Genomic DNA, 27977 nt, shown 5'->3' with positions numbered 1-27977 from the left:
GCTCCACACATCCAAGAATTTGTGACCATTCCTTCTACACAGCTCTTTTTTTTTTTTCCCATTATATCCCTTCCTGTTAATTTAATACTGTCATATTTTCAACCAATTATTTTTACTCCCCTCTTCTCTTTTGCTCACTTGCTTAATCCAGCAATCCTTTCACGTCCTCCCTCATTTTGTATTAATCACTACTTAAATTGTTTGTACTTACCCGAACTGCTCTACCATCCATTTCTGTTTTTCACTTCCTGAAAACTAAGTAGCAACATGTTCATTAGTGGCATGTTTTATGAGAGAATCACCATATTACATTATATCCTTCTTTTTATATTTTACTTTACTCATCCGATCCTCTTTATGTATGACTGTTCCAACAGAAACTGTCAGAGTAGATGGATTAAAGCTCACAATTTATTTCTTTCCAATCTTCCCAAATTCTATCTTTGTGAACGCTGTTCGAGTTCAGGTTTCTTTTTGCTGGATACTCTTATTTGGTCTCTCCACCTTTTCCATGGGAGAGGCAACAAAGCACTGCATCAGTGCTGTGTTGCCTCTCCTCTTTTGATCTTGAGATTTTAAAAGTTAATTCAATTTTAACATACTTATTTGTTTCAGTACTTTCATGTTTTTGTTAAATGGAGCAAGCCTTTTTGTTCTCAACTTGGCTATTCAGGTTGTTCCTTTTGTTGCTTCTTTATTGTCCTAGGTGCCATTTTACAATAGTTCTTTTATGTTGGACAACAAATATATTATGAAATATACCAACAGAAAAAAAATCACAAAAATTAGCAGTAATATACTTATAAAACATTAATTACTAGTTATTTCTACATGAGTATACATAAAGATGAGTTCCATAAAACTACCATATTAATTATTTCATGGCCTCCATTAGACTCATTACATGAGGTCCTTCTGTTCTGCAAAGTATTGAAAGTAATTTTTGGTTATAGAATTTTTTTTTTTTTTTTTAGGCAGCCATTACATCCAGATCTGACAGTGACTTCCATTCCTGTTACTGGTCTTCAGACTACCTCACAACTGAACGAGAAGCCAGAGAATGTAAGGAAAATATTTAATTACTTTTGTAGGTATTTCACTATTGTTTATTATTCTGTAATTATTTTTACATGATCTGCTTGGAAAAGAACACATTCTTTTCATTAGAGAGATCTGGGTTTGGAGTCTTTGTACAGAAAGTTTTCCAGGGATGTTCACAAGTTTAAAATTCCCACCCTTTGAAATTGTATTTGTTTCATGTCGAATAACTAAAGGAAGTTAATAAAACTATGAATTAAATAATATTAAAATATAGGAAAATATCAGTCTTTCTATATTCAAACCCTGTAGTGAGAGTGGGAGGGGAGATCAATCAGTGTTTTATTTTTATAGATATTTTCACATGCATTGCTCCAGTGAACTGCTACCATTCCTCCACTGTACTTCCATCATATAAGAATGCAACCAGCTGTTATCATCATGCATACACAGTCAAAACTTGTTGAACCATCTTCACATTCTCCTTTCATTCTATCAGTTTTTGATCTATGGAAAAGCCTTCTCCCGTACCATTTTTTTCTGACAACTGCAACCTTCAGTTCTTCAAGAAACACAGATTCATTCTTTCTCCCTCATTACTTGCCTGCACATGGCACTGTTTTGTTGTATGTTTTGGAGCCAACATTCCGATGCATGTGATGTTTGCTGTATTAAAAGAAAAAAAAAAACTTGAGTTATGTTGGTAAATGTATACAAATTATGTACTTTAAAGTTATACTGTAAAGAATTAAAATTCAGATTTTATTAAGAAAACCTTATGTGAAAATCTGATTTTGTTATATTTTCTTAGTGATGGCTTGTGTCACAGTGATCTTCAACAGGAGGTTACAACAGGGATAGTTTTACTAAGGGACATCAAATAATTTCATGACTAACATTTCAGCTTAATTAATCTTGAAGTTGAAATAACAATGAGCATAATGCAAATCCATATAATTACAAAAAACAAGAGCAGAACCATCCTATCAGAAAATAATTTTCTGATAGGATGATTGCTATCAGAAAATAATTTTCTGATAGCATGTTCTTTTATGATATCCTCATTCAAAAAAAGTTAAACACATATAGCCTCTTGATATAGCCTAGGCAATCACTAAGAATTTGATAATCCTGGAATTTTATTTCAGAGACCAATCATGCATTAAGTAATTTGTTGATACCTATCAAACAGTGAATATTATCTACTCAAAGACATTCACATTCATACTAGATACGATTTGAACATCATAGTCTATAGGTTAGAAAGAGTATGTGCTACTTACTTGATTGGCCAGGCTAGGCTCATAGTAAGATAATAAATATTGCCATTATCTTTAGTCTGCTTAATTGGAATATACTTGCTTGTTTGAGTAAAGACTGAGTGAATAAGATGAAGAAAGGTTGGCAATTTTGGCAGACGTTTCACCAGCATAACAAGGGAGGGGGTTCTCATGCACATCTTTGTCCTCAGTACAGTACTATTGATAATGGATTTGTCTCTGCATTTAGTGTCACAACATATATGATAGAGGAAAAGAAATTAAGCATCAGCAAGGTATGGGCAGTTTTTTCCAACCAGTAATTTTTTCTGAGTTCTTACTTTCTTGCATAATTTATTAGAACTATTTTCATCTTCAATTGCTAAGACCCTGTGACCCTAACATCAACCAAGTTATGAGTCTGATTCCAGTCCTTTGTGAGAGAAAGTTTCTAGAGCTTCTGTTCTATATGTTAAGATGTGTTTGAGATGTTCACCAGATTTCTACACTACATTAATAAAATGGAATGAGTTCCATTTTCACAAACTAAATTCATTTTTACACTCCTTAAAGAATAAATAGCCTCCTATTTCTCATCTAGAAGTTCACAGTTTCCTTGCTCATGTGGTCTCTCATATCATTGGCATGATCATATTATTAACACGTTCGCTGCCACGCCACTTTGGCATAGTCTGTTCCCGTACGCCAAGCAATTTCACTTCAAGGTCAGTATGGTAATCTCGTTGCCGGCAGTAAGCGTCATACGAGTATACTCGTAGTTGGCTTGTGCAGAGCATATACTATCTATGAGAATACACAGTTTTGATGCTAGCTCCACAAGCCAAGCATTTTCACTTCTTCAAGGTCAGTACAGTAATCTCGTTGCCGGCAGTAAGCGTCATACGAGTATACTCGTAGCTGGTTTACCAACTACGAGTATACTCGTAGTTGGCAGCGAACGTGTTAAATACCAAGATTGCATCGATATTAATTTTAATTAGGTCAAGTCTTGCTCAGTCACATACAATATACTAAATAACAGAATTCATTAAAATAGGACTTAGCCCTTTTCCTGTTGGAAAGATTCTATAACAACAACAAAAAGAAAGCTGATCCATGAAGCACATACTCATCATTTGAACCTAAACAGAAATTATCTAAATTTTCCTAGTTTTGGGAAGTTATCTTTTTCAGTACTCCTCATGACTAATACTAAAATTATTAAAAGGTTTAATATATTTTCTTTGAATTCTGATGATTACAGATCAAATGCTTCTCCTGCATTTAATATCATATATTATTAAACATATGCTCTAATGTTTGGAAGACCGAGAACCCAATACATGAGTGACATCAAAAATGGATGAAACTACCAAACAAACTAACAGCACAAAACAGAAGACTATTATTGACAGCCCATGCTGCCCATCAACCAATAGATTGAGGAGAGAAGAAGCTCTAATGTTCAATTGTTATTCTATTTGCCTCTAATTGTATTCATTAAAAATGGTTGTGAAATGGGGTAGAACTTCTTTGCATTTAAAATAATTTATTTTAAAACATAAGTGAATTCCATATCTTAATACCTTATAAATATTTGATATGTGAGATTAAAAAAATAAAATGCTTTTCCAAAAAACTGAATTTTTTTTAGTACTTGCACTATTTTTTATTTATTTATTTTTTTTGTGAATCCCATCTGTAAATGATTATTAATATTACATGACACCTCCAGGGAGTCCAAAAACTCATCAAGGGAGAGTACTTGCTCTATAATTCAGTTTCCACCACTCAATCCGCCAACTACAATGAAGCGCAACTACCATCATCATCTACACTAATGCCATCTACTGCCCACCACCACCACTGGTATTTTCACAGACAATCACAAACATCCATGCCCACAGTGGGATTCAAACCCGCAGCCTTTTAAATAGAGATCAGATACTCTAACAACTCAGTCAAGCAGGCTGGCATGATAAGTAGTACACTGGTCTCACAGCAGTGTATTACTTATGAGAAGCTTGAAGTGGCCAGAAGAAAAAAAAAAATGTCCATAATAAGAAAGGCTACAAGAAAGAACAAGAGATCCTGTGAACTGCAGGATAAGAGATAAAAGGATTTGTCTTTTCCAGAGAGATCAAGAAGTAATTTAGTTTATGAACTGAATGGAAAGAGACTTTGAGATCAATCTGGCAAAGAAGTCTTGCATAGTCCTTTAATATACAGAACCAAAATTCTAGAAATATCTTCTCCAGGAGAATTAGGATGAAGGTCATAATTATTAATTCTTTTCTCAAGTATTTTGTATTATAACGATTAGAGATGAATGTAGCTCTGATAAATATATGTGCATGGTGAACTAAAATTTTCTTTACTATATATCATCTGACAGGGGTGATTTTGACAGGAAGCTGCATTAATGTATTTAGCAGTATGAGTTTTTTGTATACTGAGAATTGTGGGCTGCCATTAGGTTGACATAGAATGAGAATGTCCAGAAAAGGAAAGCAGCGATTACCTTGTATTTCAAGTGTAAATTTAATTCTTAGGTTTACTGAATTAATTTTCTGAGCTGAATGACCATGTGTGTACATAATAATGGACAGACTGGTCCTTGAGTTCAGATTCACTTGGAGGAACATCAAGAATATATTTTACTTCAAGAGTAAAATTCAAGAGTCTGGTTTAACCAGCCATCCCTTATCAACTAGGTATAGAATTCATTGGAATAAAGCTAAAGTCCTACAGAAAAGTTAATTTCGTCTAGAAATATTAAATAAAGACAGTCACAAAGCCCACATTCACAGTCCTAACCTCGACAAAAATGATTGCCTTAAACCTTCTTAATTTTGGGAAGTTGTCATAAATGACACTTCTCATTATGTGTTATTTATGATGACTCATAAATGTGATTCATAAAATTCCAATTATTTAAATTTCTTTCTTTCATTGTAATAGTTGTGGATGAATTATCCTCCTGCATTTGCTAGTACATATTGATGTGCACTTGTTGTTTATCTTGTTTTAACTGTATTGATAATAGCTAGGAAACCTAGCCAAAAATTCTGCAAATATTAAATAATTTTCCCTAACATTAAGTGTCATACATTATTTTAATTTTATTATAAGAAATTTTGTACTGGTGATTTTTTTTTTTCATTAAGAAAAGAGAATTAAAGTATTTAAAGATTTAAATATTTTCTATTGAATGTCTATTGAAGAATTTAACAAATTCTTCAATAAAATTCCTCCTCCTCCTCCTCCTCCTCATCATCAAATTCCTGCCATGTACCCTCAAAGGGTGTACAGGATATGATAGTACTACATGAAAAATTTACTTATTACTAACTTCCTATCTACAATTTTCCTCCATATCAGTCTGTTACTTGTCAAGACTCCAACATTACCAGATCTTATATTTCTATCGTCTAAGGCACTTTGTACCGTATCAATCCACCTATATCTTCGTCTTCCTCTGGGTCGTTTTCCTGCTAACGTGGCAGAGAACACTTATTTTGCTAATCTTTCCTCGTCCATTCTGTTTAAGTGACCATATCACCTGAGATTAGCTCTACTAAAGCATTCCTGGATGCTGACAATGTCAAGTTCTTTCCTAATATTCTCGTTTTTAATATGATATTGCCATTGGTGCCATCTGTTCACGCCTCTAATCTTTCTCAGGACTCTCATATCTGTGGTCTCTAGTCTTTGGTCAAGTGTTTTACTTCTGACCCAGCTCTCAGATCTATAAGTTAAAACTGGTTTGAACACTGTCTTGTATACAGCTAATTTAGTGTTCTGACTAATTTCTCTCTTATTCCATATGAATTTATTCAATTGACTTCCTACCATACCAGCTTTGCTGATTCTGTTGTCTATTTCCATATTTAATTTACCATCTTCACTAAAAATCGTGCCAAAGTAGCTGAAATGTTTTACTTGTTCCACAGGTTCTCCATTCACAACACAGTTGACATTTTCAACGATTCTGCCTATTTTCATTGTCTTTGTCTTTTTATTGCTGACCTTCATACCATATCTATTACAACAGTTATTCAATTTAGTCAGAGAATCTTGCAGACTTGTAGCAGATTTATTTAGAAGTATAACATCGTCCGCATAAAGCAAAGAGCTGACATTAACATCTCCAATTTTGATATCATGTTTAATACATGATATCAAAACTTCCTTCATAATGTGATCCATATAGATAATGAATAACAGAGGGGATAATGTACATCCTTGTCTCACACCAGATTTAACATTAAACCATCTTCCTGTACTTCCTTCAATTCTAACTGCTGACTTACAACTCAAATAAAGACTAAGTATTGCTTGATATAATGCCTCATTGACACCATATAACTGTAGTGTATTGAATAGCTTCTCTCTAGGCACCTTGTCATATGCCTTTTCCAAATCGACAAAACTTAAATACAAATCTTTGTTATATTCCATGATTTCTCCACTATTTGTCGTAAAGTGAAGATCTGATCCTGACAGCCTCTATTTGGCCTGAATCCAGCTTGTTCTTCACCAAGCTTTTCTTCCACAATACTTCTCAACCGTTTCTCAAGTATACTTGCATAGATCTTGCCAGGAACACTCAGTAGGGAAATACCTCTGTAATTCTCACATTCAGTTTTATTTCCCTTTTTATATATATGTGCTATGAGAGCTCTACTCCATTCATCGGGAATTCGTCCCTCTGTCCAGGCTTTCTGAACTATGCAGTGCAGCCACTGTAAGACTTCATACCACCATACTATAGCATTTCTGGTCGAATATCATCTACTTCCGCTGCCTTTCCACATTTCAAGCCTTTAATGGCTTTTTCTACTTCAAGTATGGATATGTATTCCTGACTGCATGCGTGGTCAGTGTTTTTTATCACTGTGCTGTCATCACTGCTTGTTTCATTTAGCAAATTTTGAAAGTAATTACTCCATACTTCAAGGATATCTTTTTCTCCCATTTTCATGTCACCTTTATCATCTCTAACTCCTTTTACAGCACTCTTTCCTCCATTCCTAAGCTTCTTCAACAACCTCCAGAATATTTTGCCACCTTCTTGGCAAAGAAGGTGGCAAAATAAATAAACATCTTATTTATTTTCCATGTTCTTGCCAAAGTCCTCCCATGACTTTTGTGTAGCTAGTTTTACACACTGTTTAGCTTTCTTACATTTGTCTCTGTATTCTCTAAGAGCACAAGCTGACTTATTTGCCAGGAACTTCTAATATGCTTTCTTCTTTTCCTTCACTGTCTCGTTAACTTTCTGTGTCCACCATGGAGTTCTAATTTTTCTATCCTTGCAGACAACTGCCTAGATTTTTCAATTCTTCATTAGCCTTGGTTGGCTGAGTGGATATCTGCTCTCAACCAACAGGCTGTGAATTTGATCTTACTGTGGCCTAGATGTTTGTGATTGTTTTTAGTTGGTGTATGTAGATCAATTTCATCACCCATTCAATTCTTCACTAGCTTGTTTGGCTGAATGGATATCTGCTCTCCAATTAATACTGTGGATTTGATCTCACCATGGCCTAGATCTTTGTGATTGTTTTTAGGTGGTGTATGTAGATGAATTTCATCACCCATTGTGATACCACCACCTCACTTATGAAAACTTGAAGTATATTGAGAAAGCTCCATGTTTGATCTCTAGAGTACTGTTTCCAGACTATGTAAAAAAAAAAAAAATCCTTAGCCTACCCACTGTATGAATCTATAGGTTTAAAAAAATGAAATGTGCATGTGTCTATGGGGGGGGGGGGGTTAGCCTACTATAGATAATTTACTAGAGCTTTTGACACAATGTCATGACACATTCTAGCCGTGCACTATAAGTAGATATCCACTGCAATTCGTAAACAGTCGAGGATGGATTCAGTATGTAGACCGAAACATTCCCTATATAAACAGTTCTCTCTTGTTGCCTTCAAGGAATCAGTGAAAACTCAGACCTTAAGCTCAGTAGAATTAAAGATAGGTACAATTCATTTATAAAGCTTCAGTGAAAAAGATAGAGCTAGCTATCCATTGAGATTATTTAAGAAATTCAAAAAATACTACCATTAAAGAAGAATGATGACAGTCATATGAATGAATTTCAAAATGGGAAGTTGGAAAATGCACCATATCTGCAGTTTTATTGAAGCTGCTAGAAGAATTCTTTGTCATTAGAGGGAATCCAATATATGGAAGAAAAGAAAAACTGATTTTTGTTGGAGACCTAAAAAGTATATCAAGAAATGAATCATGTACATATAGGAATGTGTTGGAAAAATGTGGGAAAAGGAAAGGGTTAATAATAATAGTATCTTGTAGATCTGCTCAGGAGATGGACTAGTTATTCGTGGCACAATCTTTTAACATCAAAGTGCATAAGCTTATCTGAAGAAAATGCACACACAAAACTACAGAAGTCTTTTCAAGTAGCAGTTTCTTCAGATTGATACAATAATGTATAAGGAATTTAAAATAGGAAAATCCACCATCACATAGCATTGAGAAGGATACAAATGAAATTATATTGAAAGTAGAAAAAGAAATGCCAAACTGTTAAAACAAAGATATAATAAAAACTCCTCTCTGACATGACTAGTCCCAAATATACAATTATTCCGAGTGAAAAAAAAATAATCGAGGGAATTCGAATAGAACCAGATGTCAGTTAAAGAAGTAATTCATGAATCAAAGAATACATGTAATTGCATATCTAATAAGTCACTCTTAGAAAATATTGAGAAAAATGTAAGAAAGTCATGCAGTTTTACATGATAATATCGATATGGTTGGCCAAGTGGATAATATACCTACTTTCTCCAGCAAGCTTAGATTCAAATCCCACATAGACATGGATGTTTTGTGGATGCTGAGGAGAGAGATGAACTGTTGACTTACTACTTTGGAGGCCTGAGGTGATCTTAGGTTCCTTTTCTCCAAAGCTGGATTTTTGGATGATGTAAAAAATAAAAATCATTATTTAAAAAAAAAAAAAAAAAAAAAAAAAAAAAAAAAAAAAAAAACAGTTCACCAGTGATACTAATGTATTATAGGGTTACAACTGTTTGTGAAGAATTATGTTTAAAAAAAAAATTATTAAATGAGTTAACAAACTGCAAAATGGGATGGGAAATACCCAGGAGGAATGCAGCAAGTCTTGATATAGAAAAAAAATTATATATCAGAAACCTGAAATAAAGAAAAGGAGCTAAAATTCAAAAACGTTCTCTAAAATTTTAAAGCACCTAAAAGTAGTGCTTTAAAAGCCTTGGTCAGAAGGTTGAATCCCAGATCTCTGGAGTGGAGCAGCCAAAGTAGTCATTTACAAAAGTGAGAATTACAGATCAAATTTCTTACCACATATTCCAGAAAGGTTTGTGTAAGTGGTAGTTTAAATCTAAGAACTTGATGGCTGACATCATGTTCCAACATATATTGGCATGATGATACAAGAAATGTCTCATTGACTATATTATTATTGAAAGTGATATCAACATGCTGTTTCAGAATACATGAGATTTTAAATTGGTGGTGATTGGCATTTAATTCTCAGCGAGATGAAATTACTCAGAACTAAATGGAACTAATTGAAAAAAAACTTGTAGAAAGGTTTCAAGAACTAGTTGTGCATCTTTCAGAAGTGAATTCTAGATTAAAATTTACAAATATTAATCTAATTCAAAGAAGGCTGTGGTCGAGACACCCATATATTCAAAAATTATGCCTCGTAAATGCTTCTTGGCTATATCTCATTTTCTCCATTTTGTGGATAATGAAACAAAGAAAGACAAAATATGTAAAGTGCGAAATATAGTCAACTACCTGAATAATAAGTTTCAGCAGTTATATACACCAGATAAAAATGTAGTAATTGACGAATCCCTTATGAATTATAGAGGTCGACTAAATTATGTGCAGTTCAAGAAAAAATGAGCTTGAAAACAAGAACTAAATCTTTATGGCAGACATGGAAGAAAACATTGATTTCTTCAGTCAAAGAGGCATGTTATGAACCTGTCTACAAGGATAGAAAAACTAGGATTTCATTAGTGGATTAAAGAAGTTAGAGGCAGTCCTGAAAAAAGAAGACATATCGAAATTTGCTTTCAGAGAATACTAAGAAAATGTAAAAAAACAAAGCAATTGTGTAAAAATAGCTGAACAAAAGTCATGGGAAAATTTTGATTAGAATTTAGAAGGTAAATATTCGAAAATTGGTGAAATATTCAGGAAGCAAAAAGCTAGAAATTTAGGAAATAGAAGTGCAAAATGAATTGGAAATGGGAATGTTGACATGAAAATTAAAGATAGATATTTTTAGAACTATTTTTTTAGTATAAAACCACAAAGATGTCAAATAGAAAAAAGTTGAAATAAAAACTATCTTTATTTCAACTATGTGAAATACTTTCACTTCAGGAAATAACATGAATAAACTAGAAACTAGTAAGGAAGTAATAACAGTTAACCCTTTTACATACAAAGACGTCTGTGACATGTATTTTGTTTATTGCACCAAAATTGATTTTGACATACCGCAGATGTTACGAAGTTCGCGTTAATTTCAAAGAATTTAGGGTGTTAGGCAGTGAATGTATATGCATGTAAACTCTATTCACTAGTTAGTTTGTGTTGCAATTTATTATCATCCCTAATATGTCTGCAAATATTTATATGTTAGCCAAAAGTGATATTGAAAGCGGAGAGGACAGTTTGGATAAAAACAGCGAGACAAATTTATATCATCAAAGTGTTGGCATTTTTGACTCGTCAAGTGACAATAGTAGCAGTTGAAGTTCGGTTCGAAGCAATGTTCGTAAACTTTTGAGACCGATATTGGTCTCAAAGTTTACGAACATTGTAGTAGTAGCGATGATTCCGATGTAACAGAAAATGAATGGAATTGGCAAGAAAAGGAAAATATTCCTATTATAAAACCATTTACAGAAATTCCCGGCATCAATGCAATTGCTTTGCTAAGATTTGGTGCAAAGCCGACACCTCTTTCTGTTTTGAAACAAATACTTTGTGATGATTTCTTTGACATGATAGTTACAGAAACCAATAGATATATGGCTCAAGCAATAAACGAGGAAATTACTAAAAAGATTGAAGAATGGTATCCAATAACAAGTGACGAATTGCAGGCATATTTTGCATATGTATAATTATGTCACAGGTAAAAAAATCTAATATAGACATGTATTGGTCAAAGAGGGCTGTGGTCGAGACACCCATATATTCAAAAATTATGCCTCGTAAATGCTTCTTGGCTATATCTCATTTTCTCCATTTCGTGGATAATGAAACAATAAAGAAAGACGACAAAATATGTAAAGTCAACTACCTGAATAATAAGTTTCAGCAATTATGTACACCAGATAAAAATGTAGTAATTGACGAATCCCTTATGAATTATGGAGGTCAACTAAATTATGTACAGTTCATTGCTAGCAAACGAGCATGATTTGGGATAAAATTTTACAAGCTATGTGAATCAGACTCTGGATATTGTTCAAAGTTCAAAATTTATACAGGGAAGGATAAAATTCCAGGAAGCGATACACCTGCATCTCAAAATGTCGTCATGGAGTTGGCCGAATCTATTTTAGGAAAAGGATATACGTTATTCTTAGATAATTAGTATTCGTCACCAGAATTATTTCTTGAGAAAAAATAGTACAAATGTTGTGGGGACAGTTAGAAAAAAATCGCAAGAATATGCCTAAGAAATTGACGACATATAAAAAAAAAAAAGGCGAATCAAAAACTTTATCTTGTCGAGGAATTTTGTCATTACGTTGGTGTGATAAGAAGGATGTTTACATGATAAGCACAAAACATTCAAAAGAAGAAATGGTAGATACAGGAAAAGTAAGGAGAAGTAAGAGGGGCGATGAAGAAAAAGTAATAAAACCTAAATGTGTTCTTGAATACAATTGCGGAATGGGCGGTGTCGATAGGCAAGACCAACTACGTGCTTGTTTTCCAAAATTTTTTTTTGCTTGTTATGCGAAAATGCATCAAAGGTTACAAGAAAATATTTTTCTATTTGATGGATATCGCTATTTACAATGCTTATGCTTTATATTCCAAACTACCCAATACATCAAAACTAATAATAGTCAATTTCCATTTAAACGTAGGAGAAGATATGTTGTCAAATATATCTTTACCTAATTATGGTACCTGTGGATGTCCATCGCAAATGGACTACCCAATTAGACTGCAGGCAAAAAATTGGGCACATTTCCCTGAGCATATACCCTCTACTGATTAAAAGAAAAAAAAAAAGCAACATCCAGCAAAGAGACGCCTTGTATGTGCCAAGCATAATGTAAGAAGTGAGACTACATGGCAATGTAAAAAATGTTTGACACCGTTACATTTACCTAAGTGCTTTGAAAAGTATCATACCTTGCAAAATCATTAAATATTCTTTATAATAAGGTAACAATTAACGAAATAAATCACATGAATTAAAGAAATATTAGTTTTATCTGTTCCAACTTTAAAAATAATTTATATGTCAAAGGGTTAATATCTCAAATGAAAAATATTTGAAAACGTTTAAATAATGGAAAACATGCATTTGCTATTATGCTGGCGCTGGTTTGTGGGTTGCTGTAACAGTAACTACTGGTAGATACAAGTGTGTCATCTCCATCTACAGGAAACCGATTAATGCATGACATTACCTACATTCAACTTCTCATCACCACCCAATGAGAAATGGCAGGATTCGTTCTTTACGTGATAGAGCCTACACTAACACAAAAGAAATCAAGGGCTACAGTATCTTAATTCTGTCTTTCAAAAATGGCTACAACAGAACATAGTCAAATTCTATTTCAATCTCCAAAGCAGCAATGGAATATACCACACAAAGTATAAAAAATACTCCTTTAAGTACAAAGGAGCAATATTCTTCCACATATATATATATATATATATATATATATATATATATATATGGAAGAATATGGAATAGTAACAACATATATATATATTATATACACACACACACACACACAATCGCAGATAAAATAGCAAGACTGCTTCACCAACAAAACTTAAAAGTCGCCTTCTACCTAATTTCAATACTTCAATGAAATCTCTGAACATCTGAAATATCCACATCCACCACTCAAAAAACCATGTGTCTACAAGATCAGTTGCAATTATGGTCTACACTACGCTTCATAGACTGGTAGATCTAGTGAGATATGTCGATAGAAACACTTCAAGGATATTCAGAATAAAAGAAAGCACAAATCAGGGCTGGCAGCTCATATTTGAAAATGGAAACAAAATGCCAAGTAGCATAGCTACAAACTGAAATGCTCCCCATTCATTGATTACCATTTTTACTCAAGAGTATTCAAAGAATCAGCTGAAATGAAGCATCCTCTACAGCAGGGTTTACCAACCTTTTTGAGCTCTGGAGCACTTTTAAGATAAGGAAACAGTATTGGGGGGGAACTCTCTACCCTGCCATCTTTCTTAAAGCAAACAATCAAGATAAATTTATGTTGTGGATAAATAAACACAAGGATCATTGTAATTTTGTTTTTATTGGAAAGGAACAAATTAAATAAATTGAGAAGAAAATGGATTTGAATGGGATCCTAGGAGTTTCATATCATTGACAAGTCCTTCATAGTTGGGAATATAAGATGATGCTGCAGCTCGCAAACAATCGTTGAGATGTTCATCCTTTGGTTGCGCTCTGTATTTAGATTTTATGATGTTCATGGTGGAAAAAAATGACTCGCACAAGTATGTTGATCCAAAAAAAGACGTTATCTTGTATGCACAACTTTTTAAAACAAGAAATCTTTCTCTATTCACCAACATCCAAAAGTTTTCATCACCTTTTTATGACTTTAATGTGATATCATTCCTGAGATCTAAAATTTCCAGTTCTACTTCTTCTGTTGTTGCATTGCTAAAAGTTTGTAATGAGTTCAGCAATTTTGATCATGCTTAAGTCTGTAAAAGGGTTTTAAAAAAAAAGATACCATTGGCTCAATGGTGTTGAACTGCTGAAACCTCTTGTCAAATTCTTCCCGAAGCACTTTAAGTAATTTAACAAATGATTCCAGGACAAACTCTCTGTTGTCGAAAATTCTTCAGATTTGGGAAATGATTGAGAGATTTCTGCTCCAATGATATATTCACAGTCAGCTTCTCTCTGAATTATTTGATTGAACTTGTCATTGCAATGTGTTTTATCCTTTCCTTAGAGTTCCAAGTTTAGAAAATTTAATTTTTCTACAATATCTATAATGAAACCCAAATCCATTAACCAAAAAGGATCACTTAACTGCTCATAGTGCTATCCTTTGGAACTGAGAAATTCTTTTATCTCTTCAATTGAATTCACAAATCTTGAAAGTACTTCTCCTTGTCTTAACGGCGAACTTTGGAATGAAGAATAAGATTTTTTTTAGTTACATTGTTGGTACTCTCAATGAAAGATTTTTAAGTCAGAGTTGGTGCTGTAGAGGAGAGGAGAGGCTCTAAATTGAGGTTATTATTTTTAGAACTACAGTAAAACCCTGTTTTTATGTTCCTGCAATTTACATTTTCCTGCCATTCGCATCATTTTCCATTGGTCCCGTCTTAAGGCATATTCTTACGATATATTGTTTTGCCCGCCATTAACAACTTGATGTGGACGTTATTTCCCATGATTTGTGTTTTTTTCTCTGGTGGCAATACTGATTTTCAAATCAATTTCTGCGAAATTGCACATTTCTGTTCCCAGATGCCGTTGCTTCTGGCTGTAGTTTCGTTTCCGCCATCACGGTGACTTGCAAGCTTGCAGCAGTAATGGAGTGATGAGCGATACCGTGATTTTTCAATCACAGTACAAATTGATATTGCAGAATTTCAGCTACATAATTTAGCATGTGAAAGTTGCTTTCAAGTTGCAGAAACCTCTTTTTCTCAAGTTGTGGATTATCCATGTTATCCATGGTGGTGAATTATCCATGGAGAAAAAAGACAGAAAATGTATTTCGGTAGAGGAAAAGATGGCAATTCTGCGATGTGTAGATTGGCATGCTGGAACACGCGTGCGTGCATTTAGCAGAAGATCTTGAACTCTCCGTGTCCACTTTGAACACGATAATAAAAAAACAGGTCAAGCGTTGAACTCAATGCAAAGCAATCTGGCGCTATGTCAAAAAAAAAAAAAAGAAAACGAAAAGCAAAAACGATCAACAATTAAAGATTTTTTAAAATAGATAAATGTAAATAATTGTAAATTCATTTATTTTCAGTTATTAAATTTTGTAATCGAATACGTAGACTCACATACTAGTAGTAAGTCATCTTTTAGCCTTTTTTAATGTATTTTTTTTTTTTTTTACATTTCCTGCTATTTACACTTTTTTCCACCAGTCCCCTGAAAAGTGTAAAGAGGTTCTATTTTCATAATGACTGAAAGAGAGAACTTTACCACACAATTCTTCTTGGTGAATAATGCAATGGTATGATGTAAATATCAGAAATGATTTGTCCTTCCTGCAAAGAGCAATAAATCCTTTGGTAGTACCCCCATTCGCTGTTGAATGGGGGTACTTCTAAAACAATTGAGAAATCTGTTGTTTTGATGTATTGTTTAAAATGTATAGTAAATTTCCATTCCCGTTGATTTGGCTATTCATGGGCAATAATTTTAACAGTTCCTCCGTAACAGAAAAGTCCTCAAATACCATTCTTCCTAAAACTGCCAATTCTGCTGTATCTGATACATTCATCAACTCATCAGGGATAAAATATTCACATTTTCCTAAATCATTTTTCAGTTGGGCTTGCATGTCAATCGAAATTGAGCTCAATTGCCTTGTGATTGTTTATTTGAAAGCTGCAGGTCTGATATCACTGTCAGAGCTTCTTGTTTGTTTCTTAAATCCCTCTCATAAAGATTCTGCTCCTCCAAAAAATGCCTCGTTTATCAATTCATCATCCTGATATGAGTGAGTAATTATATAAGAAGCAATGGTGGCATTTTTATGCTTTACTATTGGTCTAATATAAACTAACTGTTGAGATGTAAGTTTTGACTTTAGTTCACATACTTTTATCTTTTCATTCTTAACAGGAGAGTTGTGGTCAAACGAGGAGTCTTGAAATTCTGCTCCACGTTATTTTTCTTCATAACTGCAATAGAATTACCACATATTAAACACACACATTTCTCTTTTATTTTAACAAAGCAGTAGGCTTCTTCCCATTCAGATTTATAATTATATATTTTCTTATTTTTACTATCCACATTCATTTTAGGGGAGGACGACTACTGTTTGAAACCTAAGAACTGCTCACAAAACTGTACTCAAACTCACTGATACTGACTTTTAGCTGAAGAGTAAAATTTGCAGAGAAAGACTAACTGCTGTTAACACACTGAAAATGGGTAACTTTTTATTCAGGATCTTCCCACACTGATTTCCCGCAATAAAATCAATAGAATAATAGAGGATTCTATATGGCTGAGTGGGCACTTCTGGATACATTGGCTGGTGCCAATCCTATGCCTGTGAGCATAGGGTGTTGGTAATACCCCTGCTCTACAGTGTAACAAAAAACAAGGGTTGATTTTATATTAAGTCTGAGCTTCCTTACCCCATCATGACACACTTGTATCTACTAGTAGTATGTTACAGCAACCATCTTAATTGTGAATACACACTTTCCATTGTTTAAACATTTTTCAAATATTTTCACTGGAAATGTTAACTGTTATTACTTGCTTTCTAGTTTTTAGTTTATTCCTGTTATTTCCTGATGAAGTTGAAACGCTATTTCTCAGAACTAGTCTAAATAACAATAGTTTCTGTTTGACATCTTTTTTTGTGGTTTTATACCAGAAAAAAAAGATTCTAAAAATTCTTTGAAACATAAATCTGCGTAATGTAAATGGAACCTTATGCTGAGTGATATACAGCTGATAATTGGTTTGCAAATAGGCACTTAGAATTAAAGGATGTATGGGAAAATGGTTTGCTAAATCAGGTGCAAAGCAGAATATATACTTTCTCCACTGTTATTTATAATCTATGTATCAGATTTTTAAAAAATGTAGTATTCAGTGTGATATTATTATTATTATTATCTGAGACCTCCAGGGAGTCAAGGACTCTTCGAGGGAGGCTGTAAATTACCCAACCCAGCTATCATACATTCCCTTAAATTCATTTATGCTAGATGCACTCACTACTCCTAAGGGCAAATTATTCCACTCACTCACTGCTCTCTGGGAGAAAAACCTAGCTCTTACCCCTTTCTTGACTGCAAATAAATTTTGCTTCCATTGATGTCCCCGTGTTCTCTCCCTGCCTTCCATATAACAAAAAATTTCATCGTTTAAAATACTATAACACCCATTCAAAAGTTTATAGACCTCTATCATATAACCCCTCTTTCTCCTGTTAACCAAAGTCTGCAATCCACATTCTCACAATCTGTCCTCATAATCTAAATCCCATAATCTGAATATAATCTTTGTAACTCTTCTTTGCATCCTTTCCACAGCTTCTTTATCCCCTTAGAACCCGGGAGACTAAATCTGCGCACAGTAATCCAGGTGTGGTCTTATCAAAGCCTTACAAAGAGGCACAATTACTTCCTTATCCTTACATATCAAGATTCACTTCAACATAGCAATTATCTTCTGAGTGGTATTTGCAACTTTTGCTATGTGACCTTTGAACTTTAAATTCTTATCCACCAATACACCAAGATCCCTTGCCTCTTCAGTTTCTTGTAGCATAACCCTGCTAGAACTCTAATCATGCCAAAGTGCATAACTTTACACTTACTAACATTAAACTGATATTATAATGGGAAATATTAAGTTCATTCTAATGCAGATGACATCTTCTGTAAAGATGTCATCTGCATTAGCATGAACAGAAGTCTACTCCGAGTCATCAAGGATCTTTTGCTAAATCAATAATTGTGACAAGTTTGATAGTAAAATCAACAAATAGGGAAACAGAAAAGTCACTTACATTCTCAGTAGTCAAGTTAAATAGTAAGTCATAGTGGTTTATGTATACTGTTTTTGCGAATCATGGCAGAGGTCTATTTGAATAAATCCCTGTAATAATAGAGTAATCAGACTAAAAGTTGACACTAGCATTATGCAAGATGTTGTTCAGACTTTATACATAAGTCGTTCAATACAGCTTATGTATATGAGTTTTTATTTTGGGGGGGGGGGGGGGAGCAATAAATCAAAAGACTGGCAACCACATACGAGGATGGTCTGAAAAGTTCTCAGCCTAACAATGAAAAAACGAATTTATAATTCAAAATTATTTTTATTTTTTAACATAATCTCCCCTAAGACTAATACATTTATTCCAGTGATGCTCCAGCTCCATTATCCCATCCCTGTTGAGGTTCTCAGTAATTACCTCTTAATTTGAAGAAAAACGCTGACCAGCAAAGGAAGAGTTTTAGTTTTGGGAAGAGATAGAAGTCAGAGGGAGCCAAATCTGGGGAATACGGTGGATGTTCTAACAATTCATAGTGCAGATCCCTTAATTTTGCCATTGCCAAAACACCTTTGTGGGCAGGTGCATTGTCCTGATGAAAGATTATTACTATTATTACTATTACTATTATTACGGGCAACTCCAGGGAGTCATTGGACTCATCGAGGGAGGCCCCAAATCATATTCATCACAACTATTTGACATTCATACAGTATCTATCATACCTCGCCTTAAACTCATTCACTGTCACAGCATCCACCACAGACTCAGGGAGCGCATTCCACTCATTCACTACTCTAAAAGTAAAGAACCCAGCTCTAACACCTTTACTAACCACACTTTTGCCCAGTTTCCATGGATGTCCCCTAGTCCTCCCACAACCAGCCCTGTACTCAAAAATATCTTCTGAATTAATTTTATAGAAACCCTTCAGTAATTTGAATGTCTCAATCATATCTCCCCTCCTCCGCCTATCAACCAATTTTTGCAACCCACAAATCCTCAACCTGTTCTCATACGGTTCATTCCACAGACCTGCTATCATCTTGGTCACTCGCCTCTGGATCCTCTCCACCTCCTCCCCATCAAGAAGAAACCTAGGTGACCAAATCTGAGCACAGTAGTCTAGATGGGGTCTTATCAAGGCTTGATACAGAGGAACAATAACCTGCTTGTCTCTGCTTGTCATCGTATTCTTCAGCAACCAAGTGATTTGATGAGCTGTTTTGGTCACTTTTGCAATGTGTCCCCTAAATTTCAATTCCTTATCTACCAACACTCCTAAATCTCGTGCCTCATCAATTTCCTGGAGCACGGTTCCACCAATGCAGTAAACTGCCGCCAATCTTTTCACCCCAAAATGCATAACCTTACATTTTGCCACATTAAACTGACATCCATTCTCCTTAGCCCAGACCTCCAATCTATCCAAATCATCCTGCAAAATTTTGACGTCATCTGCATTCACTATTGCCCTACCCAACTTCGCATCATCCGCAAACAAATGAACTGTTCCTCTCAGATCATTTCCTATATCATTTATGAACAAATTAAACAGCAGTGGTCCAAGAACAGATCCTTGTGGCACACCACTAGTCACAGGCCGTCTTGTGGACTCTACTCCCGAGTAAACCACTCTCTGATATCTCTCCGTCAACCACCCTCCTATCCATCTCACCAACCCTATGTCCATTCCCATATGCTGCAATTTACTGATTAGAATTCCATGTGGAATCCTGTCAAAGGCCTTGGCAAGGTCCAGTAGAATCACCGTATACCCATTACCCTTATCCAGTTCAGCCGTCACTGTGTTATAATACGTGAGCAAGTTACTGAGGCATGACCTACCCTTCACAAAACCATGCTGTCCCCGATACAGTATCCCATTTTCTTCTATCCAATCTTGTATTTTCCTCTTGACTATTTTCTCTAAGACCTTGACAATGATTCCTGATATGCTAATCGGTCGGTAATTTACTACAGCAGTCTTGGAACCACCTTTATGCAGTGGAACTATTTTCCCCTCTTTCCACCCGCTCGGGACTAACCCAGACCCGAGACTCAAATTAAACAAAATGGTCAAGGGTACTGACAATTCTTTAGCTGCTTCTCGTACAACACGAGCTGGTATACCATCCAATCCCACAGATGTATTGACATTGAGGTTATGCAATAGACTACTCACCTCCACTTCATTAACCACAATTCCCGTATAATCTACTGGTTTATTCGTTTCTGCAATGTCACCACCTGGATGATATACTTTTGCAAAGTGCTCACTCAGTAACTCAACTATCTCAACTGATTCAGTTACCTCCCTACCATCGGCATTCTTTAAAATCAATCTGCCATGTACATTTTTCCTTTTACTTGCTACATATCTAAAAAACTGTTTAGGATTCTCTTTAGCCTGCATGGCCAATGTTCTTTCGTAATCCTTTTTTGCTTTTCTTACCACACTCGTCACCCTTCTGGCCTGTGCTTTATACCGTTCATGTGCCTGCCGGTCACCCTTCTCCTTAAATTCCCTCCATAGTTGTTTCTTTTTTTGCAACTCAAGCTTAATGGTGTTATCCATCCATTTAACCCCTACTTGATTTATTATTCGGACTCTAGGTATACAGTCAGCCATTGCTTCATGCAAGCACTTCTTAACTACCTCCCATGCACTATCAACTTCTAGTCCTTGCAGTTGTACATGCCATGGCACTGAACCAATCAAACTCCTAAGCTTGTCATACTTTCCAGCCCGATAATTCCACATGTACCCTGTCTTAATTGAAAATTCTACACCTTCAGCCACCTCCCAAGTTAAGACCCTATGATCACTCTCACCGATTGGTGGCAATGTGGTCATATTTGTTACAGCCAAATCCTCAGATGTAATTACTAGGTCAAGCACTCTCTGACCCCTAGTATTTTCCATTACATGCTGTCGCAGATAGTTATCCCTTAATAACCGCATAAAATCCAGTTCCTTCCTTCCGTGTGTCCTCTCCTCACTCCAATCAATGCGACCATAGTTGAAATCTCCCATAATAATCACCCTCCTTCCACCCATTTCTTCTATTTGCTTGTGCATACTGTCACCACCATCTTTTCCATCACCTGGTCTATAGTAGCACCCAATTGTATATTTAGTTCTGCTAGCCACAATCTCACACCAAATGGCCTCAAATGTGCTCTTTTCTCTATCCTGCAATTCAACTTCTATTCTCCTTGGCTGGAGCTCATCAGCTATCATCAACAATACTCCTCCCCCCATTTTATTCTCTCTGTCATTCCTGAACACACTATACCCATCACATTCAATCCCACTAGTTATATCATCTACAGTCAGCCATGTTTCACTAATACCTATAACCTGTGGTCTGGAAGTGCCAACCATGGCCAAAAACTCTTCCTTCTTGTTCCTAATACTCCTAGTATTAGTGTACATGAATTTAAGACCCCCATTAGCCCCAACCCTACCTTGATGCCTTATATTAACTATCCCACTCAGATTTGTTGTCCTTATTTGCTCTGGCATATTATATTCATTCTGACATTCAACTGCCTCCATAAGGACTGTATCTCTACTCCCCCCCCCCTAACAAATCTAGTTTCCCTGAGTTTGCACATCCACTACATTCAGCAACACTTTCTCAAGTCTTCTTACACCGTAACCATTCAAATGCAAGCCATCCATCTTATATAGATCCTTTCGCCCATCAAACTCACTCCACACATCCACAAATTCCACACCACTCATCATACATAACCCACGCATAAAGTCATTTGCAATTATAGCCCTCCTTTTAAACATTTCACTGTCATACCGTGGCAAAAGACTAATCATTCTAACTCTCTCACTCTTTTCTTTTGCTACCTCAAACAATTCATTCAGGTCTTCTATCATTTCCATTTTATCTCCTTTCAAATCATTCGTACCTGCCACAACAATCATTTCTTTCACCCTTTCCTTTTGCTCTCTAATAGACGCAGTTACGTCCTTTATGGTCGCACCAGGTTGGTACGATTTTGTCAAATCCTCTACTAACACACCTCGTACTAACGAGTTTCCATACAGCACTCTAGCCTTCATTTTGTTCATGTTCACATTCATACGTCTATTTTTCCTGTCATACCTTTTATTATTGGTTGGTTCATTCAGTCTACTTTTGTTCATGCACTCTAGCTGCTGTTTTGCTCTTTCTATCGCACTATTCAACAACGCGATCTCACTCAATGCATCTATCTCATCTTTTTTGTTCTCTGAGAAACCATTTATACTATCATTCACACTTTCTACATTCACACTCTCACAATTTTCATGTACAACCTTGCCGTTTCCTGTCATATCCCTGTTTCCTTCATTCTGAAGGTTGACAAAAATATCACACTCACGATCCGAAATACACTTCAATTCCGCATTCTCTCTACATTTTCTACACACATTCAATCCTTTATTATCATCTAACCACACACCAACCGCACTCCGCAAAGCGTACATTTCACAGCTAGTACACTGACTCATTTCTTTTATGCTACTGTTCTTTGATAACGATGGCGAACCTTCATTACTGGCCGCCATTTTCCTTCGCACAGGTGCCATTATAATCTGTGACGTGTTTTGTCAAATTATACCCTAATCTTTAATAATTATTCAATTAATAAATAAGAGGAAAAAAAGTACAAACATCAGAACATTTAAGTACTAAATATAATTAAATAAAATGAAATATAACTAAATACTGTAACTTAGCTTCGTTTTGTCTTCCACCGTTACGCGTTCGATTCCGACGGTACCAAAATATATTATATCGCGACAGCAACTAACTTCCAAAAAACAACCACTGAAGTACACTCGTATTCAGAGAAACAATTTAGCACTCAAAAACGTAGAAAAACGGGGGAAAAAGCAGACTATTCACCGATTAAAAATCACTTTCTTCTGCACAGCTCAAATTCACCGCCACGTGCTACGGCGACGCTAGCGCCATCGATGATTTTTTTTTCTCTGTAAACTGGGTCTTTTCTCACAAATTTTTTCGTTTAGGCTGGTTAAAAGATCAGATTAATATTCCCTAGTTATTGTTTTACCCTTTTCAAGATAATTAATAAACAAATGCCTTTAGCATCCCAAAACACCGATGCCATGAACTTTCTTGCTGATGGAACCGACTTTGTCTTCTTTGGCTCCGAATAACCGGATTCTGTCCACTGTTTTGACTGCTGTTTGGATTCTGGTGTGTAATGGTGAATCCAAGTCTCATCCATAGCAATAAATTGATATACAAAATCAGTTTCATTCTTGTTAAAAATGCTCCAAGCACTGTTGTGGTATTTTCATGAGTGCGATTTTGATATGTGAGCAAGCGCCGCGGCACCCATCTTGTGCAAAGCTTTTTCATTTGCAATTCTTCGTGCAAAATATATCCTATACATTCTTTTGAAATGCCTATAGTCTCAGTAATTTCACACACTTTGACTCGCCGGTCATCCAGTACCATATCATGCACTTGATCAATGATTTCTGGTGTTGTTACACTTTTTGGGTCCTTCACGTGGATCATCTTCAAGGCTGGTAAAGCCACTTTTAAACTCGGCAGCCCATTTCTTAATTGTTGAAAATGAAAGAGCAGAGCGCCTATAAATCTTTATGAATTTCTTTTGGCTTAAACCTTCTTTTACAAAGGATTTTATAGTCAAACGATACTCAATTTTATCCATTTCAAGATATACAGACAATACTTTTGCTTCAGAGAGCTGTATAAAACAAACTACCTGATAGAATGACTTGCAATTTCACATGGATGCTTATGATAGATGTACCACTTTAGAAAATAAGATTTTGTCAATAGTCTTGCCATCTATGGTCAAGGCCGAGAACTTTTCAGAACACCCTCGTATATATGATTTAATGGAGCAAATAGGCAGCAGCAATGATTGATCCACATTAAAAATGGATATTTAAAAAAAGGAAATGACGTTATTAATATTCAGGAATGGTGTAACCTTTCATAAATATCAGACCCATTAATTTTTTTTATTTTTAAAGCAATGCTAATCTAAGGTGGTATGCTAATCTATAAAAATTGCCAAAATCTTATGATTTATGTACTTGTAAAATCTACCTGCTTCATTAAAAATTCAGCACATTTTCCTACTAGTCTGACACTCCATGGTCCATAGATTTGATGGTTAACTTTGATATTACTGTATCTGTTTGTCAGTCAGCATCCTCTCAACTGACTTATACCTGTTACGCCAACACATTCTTCTTGATATCATTGATTTATTTGACTTTGTTAAACACTGATTATTTAATTTTGAATTACTATCTACAGAAAAGATCAAAAGCCCTGCCATATCAGTTCCCCCCCCCCCAGCAGCCTTGTTTCCAGGATATTTAGAAGATATACTATTGCCTTCACCTATTATTATTATTTACCATCATCAACACAAATCCCATCATACCTCTCCTTAAATTCATTCACTGTTAGGAAACCTTCAATCATTTCTGGTAATCCATTCCACTCTGGTCCGCACACTCTTACATAACTTCCATAGATGGCCGCTAGTTCTCTGTTTGTCATATATTGAAATTGGTGTTATCATTTCGTGTCAGCAACGTTGATGTAGTTGACCTGAAATGATGACTGAAGTCATAATGAAATTTGATAATATTTCTGCAAAATAAATAATCTTTATCTTTCACTTCAAGTTTACTATAGAGAAAGAAACTGACGGAAAATTACCTTTTGTAAAAGTAATGTCCTATTCATTCAGACTTGTGCAGAAACTTTGTCAGTTCTGCATGCATTCTTATGCATACCAAAGTGCCACTGATACACAGAAACCAGCACTGAAGGTTATTTTAATAACATTTGCTGGCAGATAAGTAAAAACTGAGCTCATTGGCCATCCATCTCAGAAGTGCAGTATCACAAACACTTCAGCAGAGCTCTTCACCTAGGAAGGTTTTGATTTGCTGAAATGGTTACTATTGTGGTATCAATCTAATTGTTGACAATTATTAACCTCCTCCCTGCTGCCTCCATTGAAAGAGGAGTACTGATTTGATATTTCAGGCATTTTTAGTGGGTTATCTCTCTACTTTTGTACCTTGTTTTTTAAAAAATAATAATAATAATAAAAACTTGAGTTTCTTTCCCACCAGCAAGGAAAGGCTGTTTCTTTACCTGGTTTATATCATGTCCTTCTGACTCCATTTCACTGAGAAGAAAAGAATTAGCAAGCACCAAAGGTTTTTACTGAATTGCACATAAGCAGTTCATCCACAGAAACCATTTTTAAGCATGAATGCCTTATTCAAAGAGTTGGAGACCATACTAGAACAAACTCGTTTGAATAAGTTATCATTCAAACTCGTTTGAATGATAACTTATCAATATGCCAGTTCTCTGTATATCCTAAAAGGTATACAGAATGGACAAAGTTTTTGTCCATCCTATATACCTTTTCACATGTTGGATATAGGATGTCAGTCTCTCTCTCTCATATGCACACAGTTCCAGAACAGGACTTAGTGCAACAGAAGGCTATGAAATGGACTTTAGAATGTAATAGTCACATGGTATATTAATTGAAAGTATTGTGATCAAATTTTTACTTGCAGAAAATTAAAACTGCAAAGTTCATGTGTGTAATATTTAATATAGAACATGTGACTATCATCATAACTAAATAAATTTAGTGGATATTAAATCCAACATCATTTCGAAGCTGAATGCAGAAAGTATGACAGTTTCGTGCAGTTTCTGCCTAGTTTCTGAAGAAAGCCAGTGAGTTTGAAACCTATCAAAATGGACCAATAGAAGGCAATATACGGGCGCTTTTAACGTTCGTGCCTTTCCTATTAGGTTTGGCTAGAGCAACTTGTAGTATGGCAGCAGTGTAGTCCCGCAAGCTCTATGGTCAATTTTCGCACAAAACTTTTATAGTTTATGTATTCAGCTTTGAAATGATGTTGAATTTAATATCCACTAAATTTATATAATTTTGCATTGCCAAAATGAAGCCTTTGGCTCTTTATTTTAGTAAAAATCATAACTGTTTAGAAAATATTGTACCAAAGGAAGAAAGAAAGAAAGAAAATGTATTTGTGCAATTGTAGGAAATGGTTTTTGTATAAATTAGTCTTAAATATTCCAAGATAAAATACGCCAAAATGCATTCTATAGTATACAAACATCAGAAATTTAATTGGAGCTAAACATTAAGCACAGATAAGTTTTAAGAGCCACTGATATTGAAGTGTCCCCATATTATAATATTTAATACATTCAGTTCTCACAATTGTCAATACAGGTATTAAAAGAAAGTTGTATATTGTTTTTACTTTGCATCTATCATGAAACCTATCATGAAACTGCTCACAGCTGCTTCTAGCAACCCATTCCACTCTTTCGTCACTATCCCGGCAAAAAATATACTCTCACTAACAACAAGGTTACAAACTTCCAGTGATGGCACATCTCCTTTCTTGTCATATAGTACAAATTTTCTTCTCCATCAGTCTTATACAGCCCTTTTTAATAACTTATATGTTTCTATCATATCTCTTTTCTATCTACAACTAGTTTTTGTAACCCATAAGTTCTCAATCTGTCCTTATCGTGAGCATTCTGGCATGCTCACTATAAACTCACAAAGAAGAGTATTATCCCTCTTAATAAGGTTTTAATATAGTCACATCTAGATGCACATATTGGTTATTTGCATCTGGAGCATGATTTCTTTAATCTCAAGAAATTGGCAACTAAATCTGTGTATCTAGATGTGGCTATATCAAAACCTTATTAAGAGGGATAATACTTCTGTTTATTCTTCAATCTCCGAAGGATTCTTTGAATTATGTTGCTCATCCTCATCAGTTTCATCAGCTCTCTCTCAGTTGCAATGTAGTATCTCTCTCGTAATATTTTCATCCCAAAGTGCACCACCACCTTGCACTTTACTATATTAGATATGTCACCATAATCTGTTTAAATCATCCTGCATTTCTTCTCTCAAATCATTTTTTATATCATTAATTTACAAATTAAACAGAAGTGGGCCAAGCCCTTTGCACTCCACTGGTCACCTGCATTCTTCTGATTCAGGGGGCAACTGTTGTCTGTCCATCAGCTACCCTCTTATTCATATTGACAACTTCATGTCTATCCAGGATTAATGTAGAAAATTTGTGCCAGTTTATTCAATATAATTCCATAGTATATGCTATCAAATGCCTTTACAAAAGCCAGTAGTATTATCATATTACCATTTTCTGTGTCCATCTCTTCTGTCACATTTTTATACTTTTTTATAAAAGAAAGTATAATTCTTAAGACAAGACCTACCTTTCACAATGCCATACTTCCTTCCCCACACGTATACAGTATCATACTCATGTCTACATTCCTGACTTCTGCCTTTGACCATCTTCTCCAGTACCTTAACCACCACTCCTCAGATACTGATCTATAATTTATTGCTTCTGTCTTCGAGCCTCCTTTATATATTGACACTTTTTTGCATTTCCTACTCCTACAGACCATACAGAGCTGAGACTTCAATTAAATAGTAAGAGGCTTGCCACATTCTTACAATACATAAGCTGATATTCATCTAATCCCTTCTTGACTGAATTCACATTAAGATTCAGTAATAT

General features: G+C 35.0%; 1 protein-coding gene across 2 annotated transcripts in view; it reads left to right on the top strand.

Annotated features, from left to right (window-relative positions):
- The window catches only part of LOC150095959 (sentrin-specific protease 6-like), a 452901-nt gene that overhangs the window by 142189 nt on the left and 282735 nt on the right, over positions 1-27977 (top strand). For both annotated transcript variants that reach the window (XM_090408975.1, XM_090408976.1), the window contains one exon: positions 975-1062. In XM_090408975.1, coding sequence (XP_090265101.1) covers positions 975-1062 — 88 coding nt within the window. The remainder of the gene's footprint in view (positions 1-974; positions 1063-27977) is intronic.

Source organism: Typopeltis vanoorti, chromosome 19, assembly GCF_054136105.1.
Source record: "Typopeltis vanoorti isolate ZY-2024b chromosome 19, IOZ_Tvanoo_1.0, whole genome shotgun sequence".
Taxonomy (NCBI): Eukaryota; Metazoa; Arthropoda; class Arachnida; order Uropygi; family Thelyphonidae; genus Typopeltis; species Typopeltis vanoorti.
The sequence above is the reverse complement of the archived record's forward strand: the minus strand, read 5'-3'. Positions and strand labels throughout refer to the sequence as shown.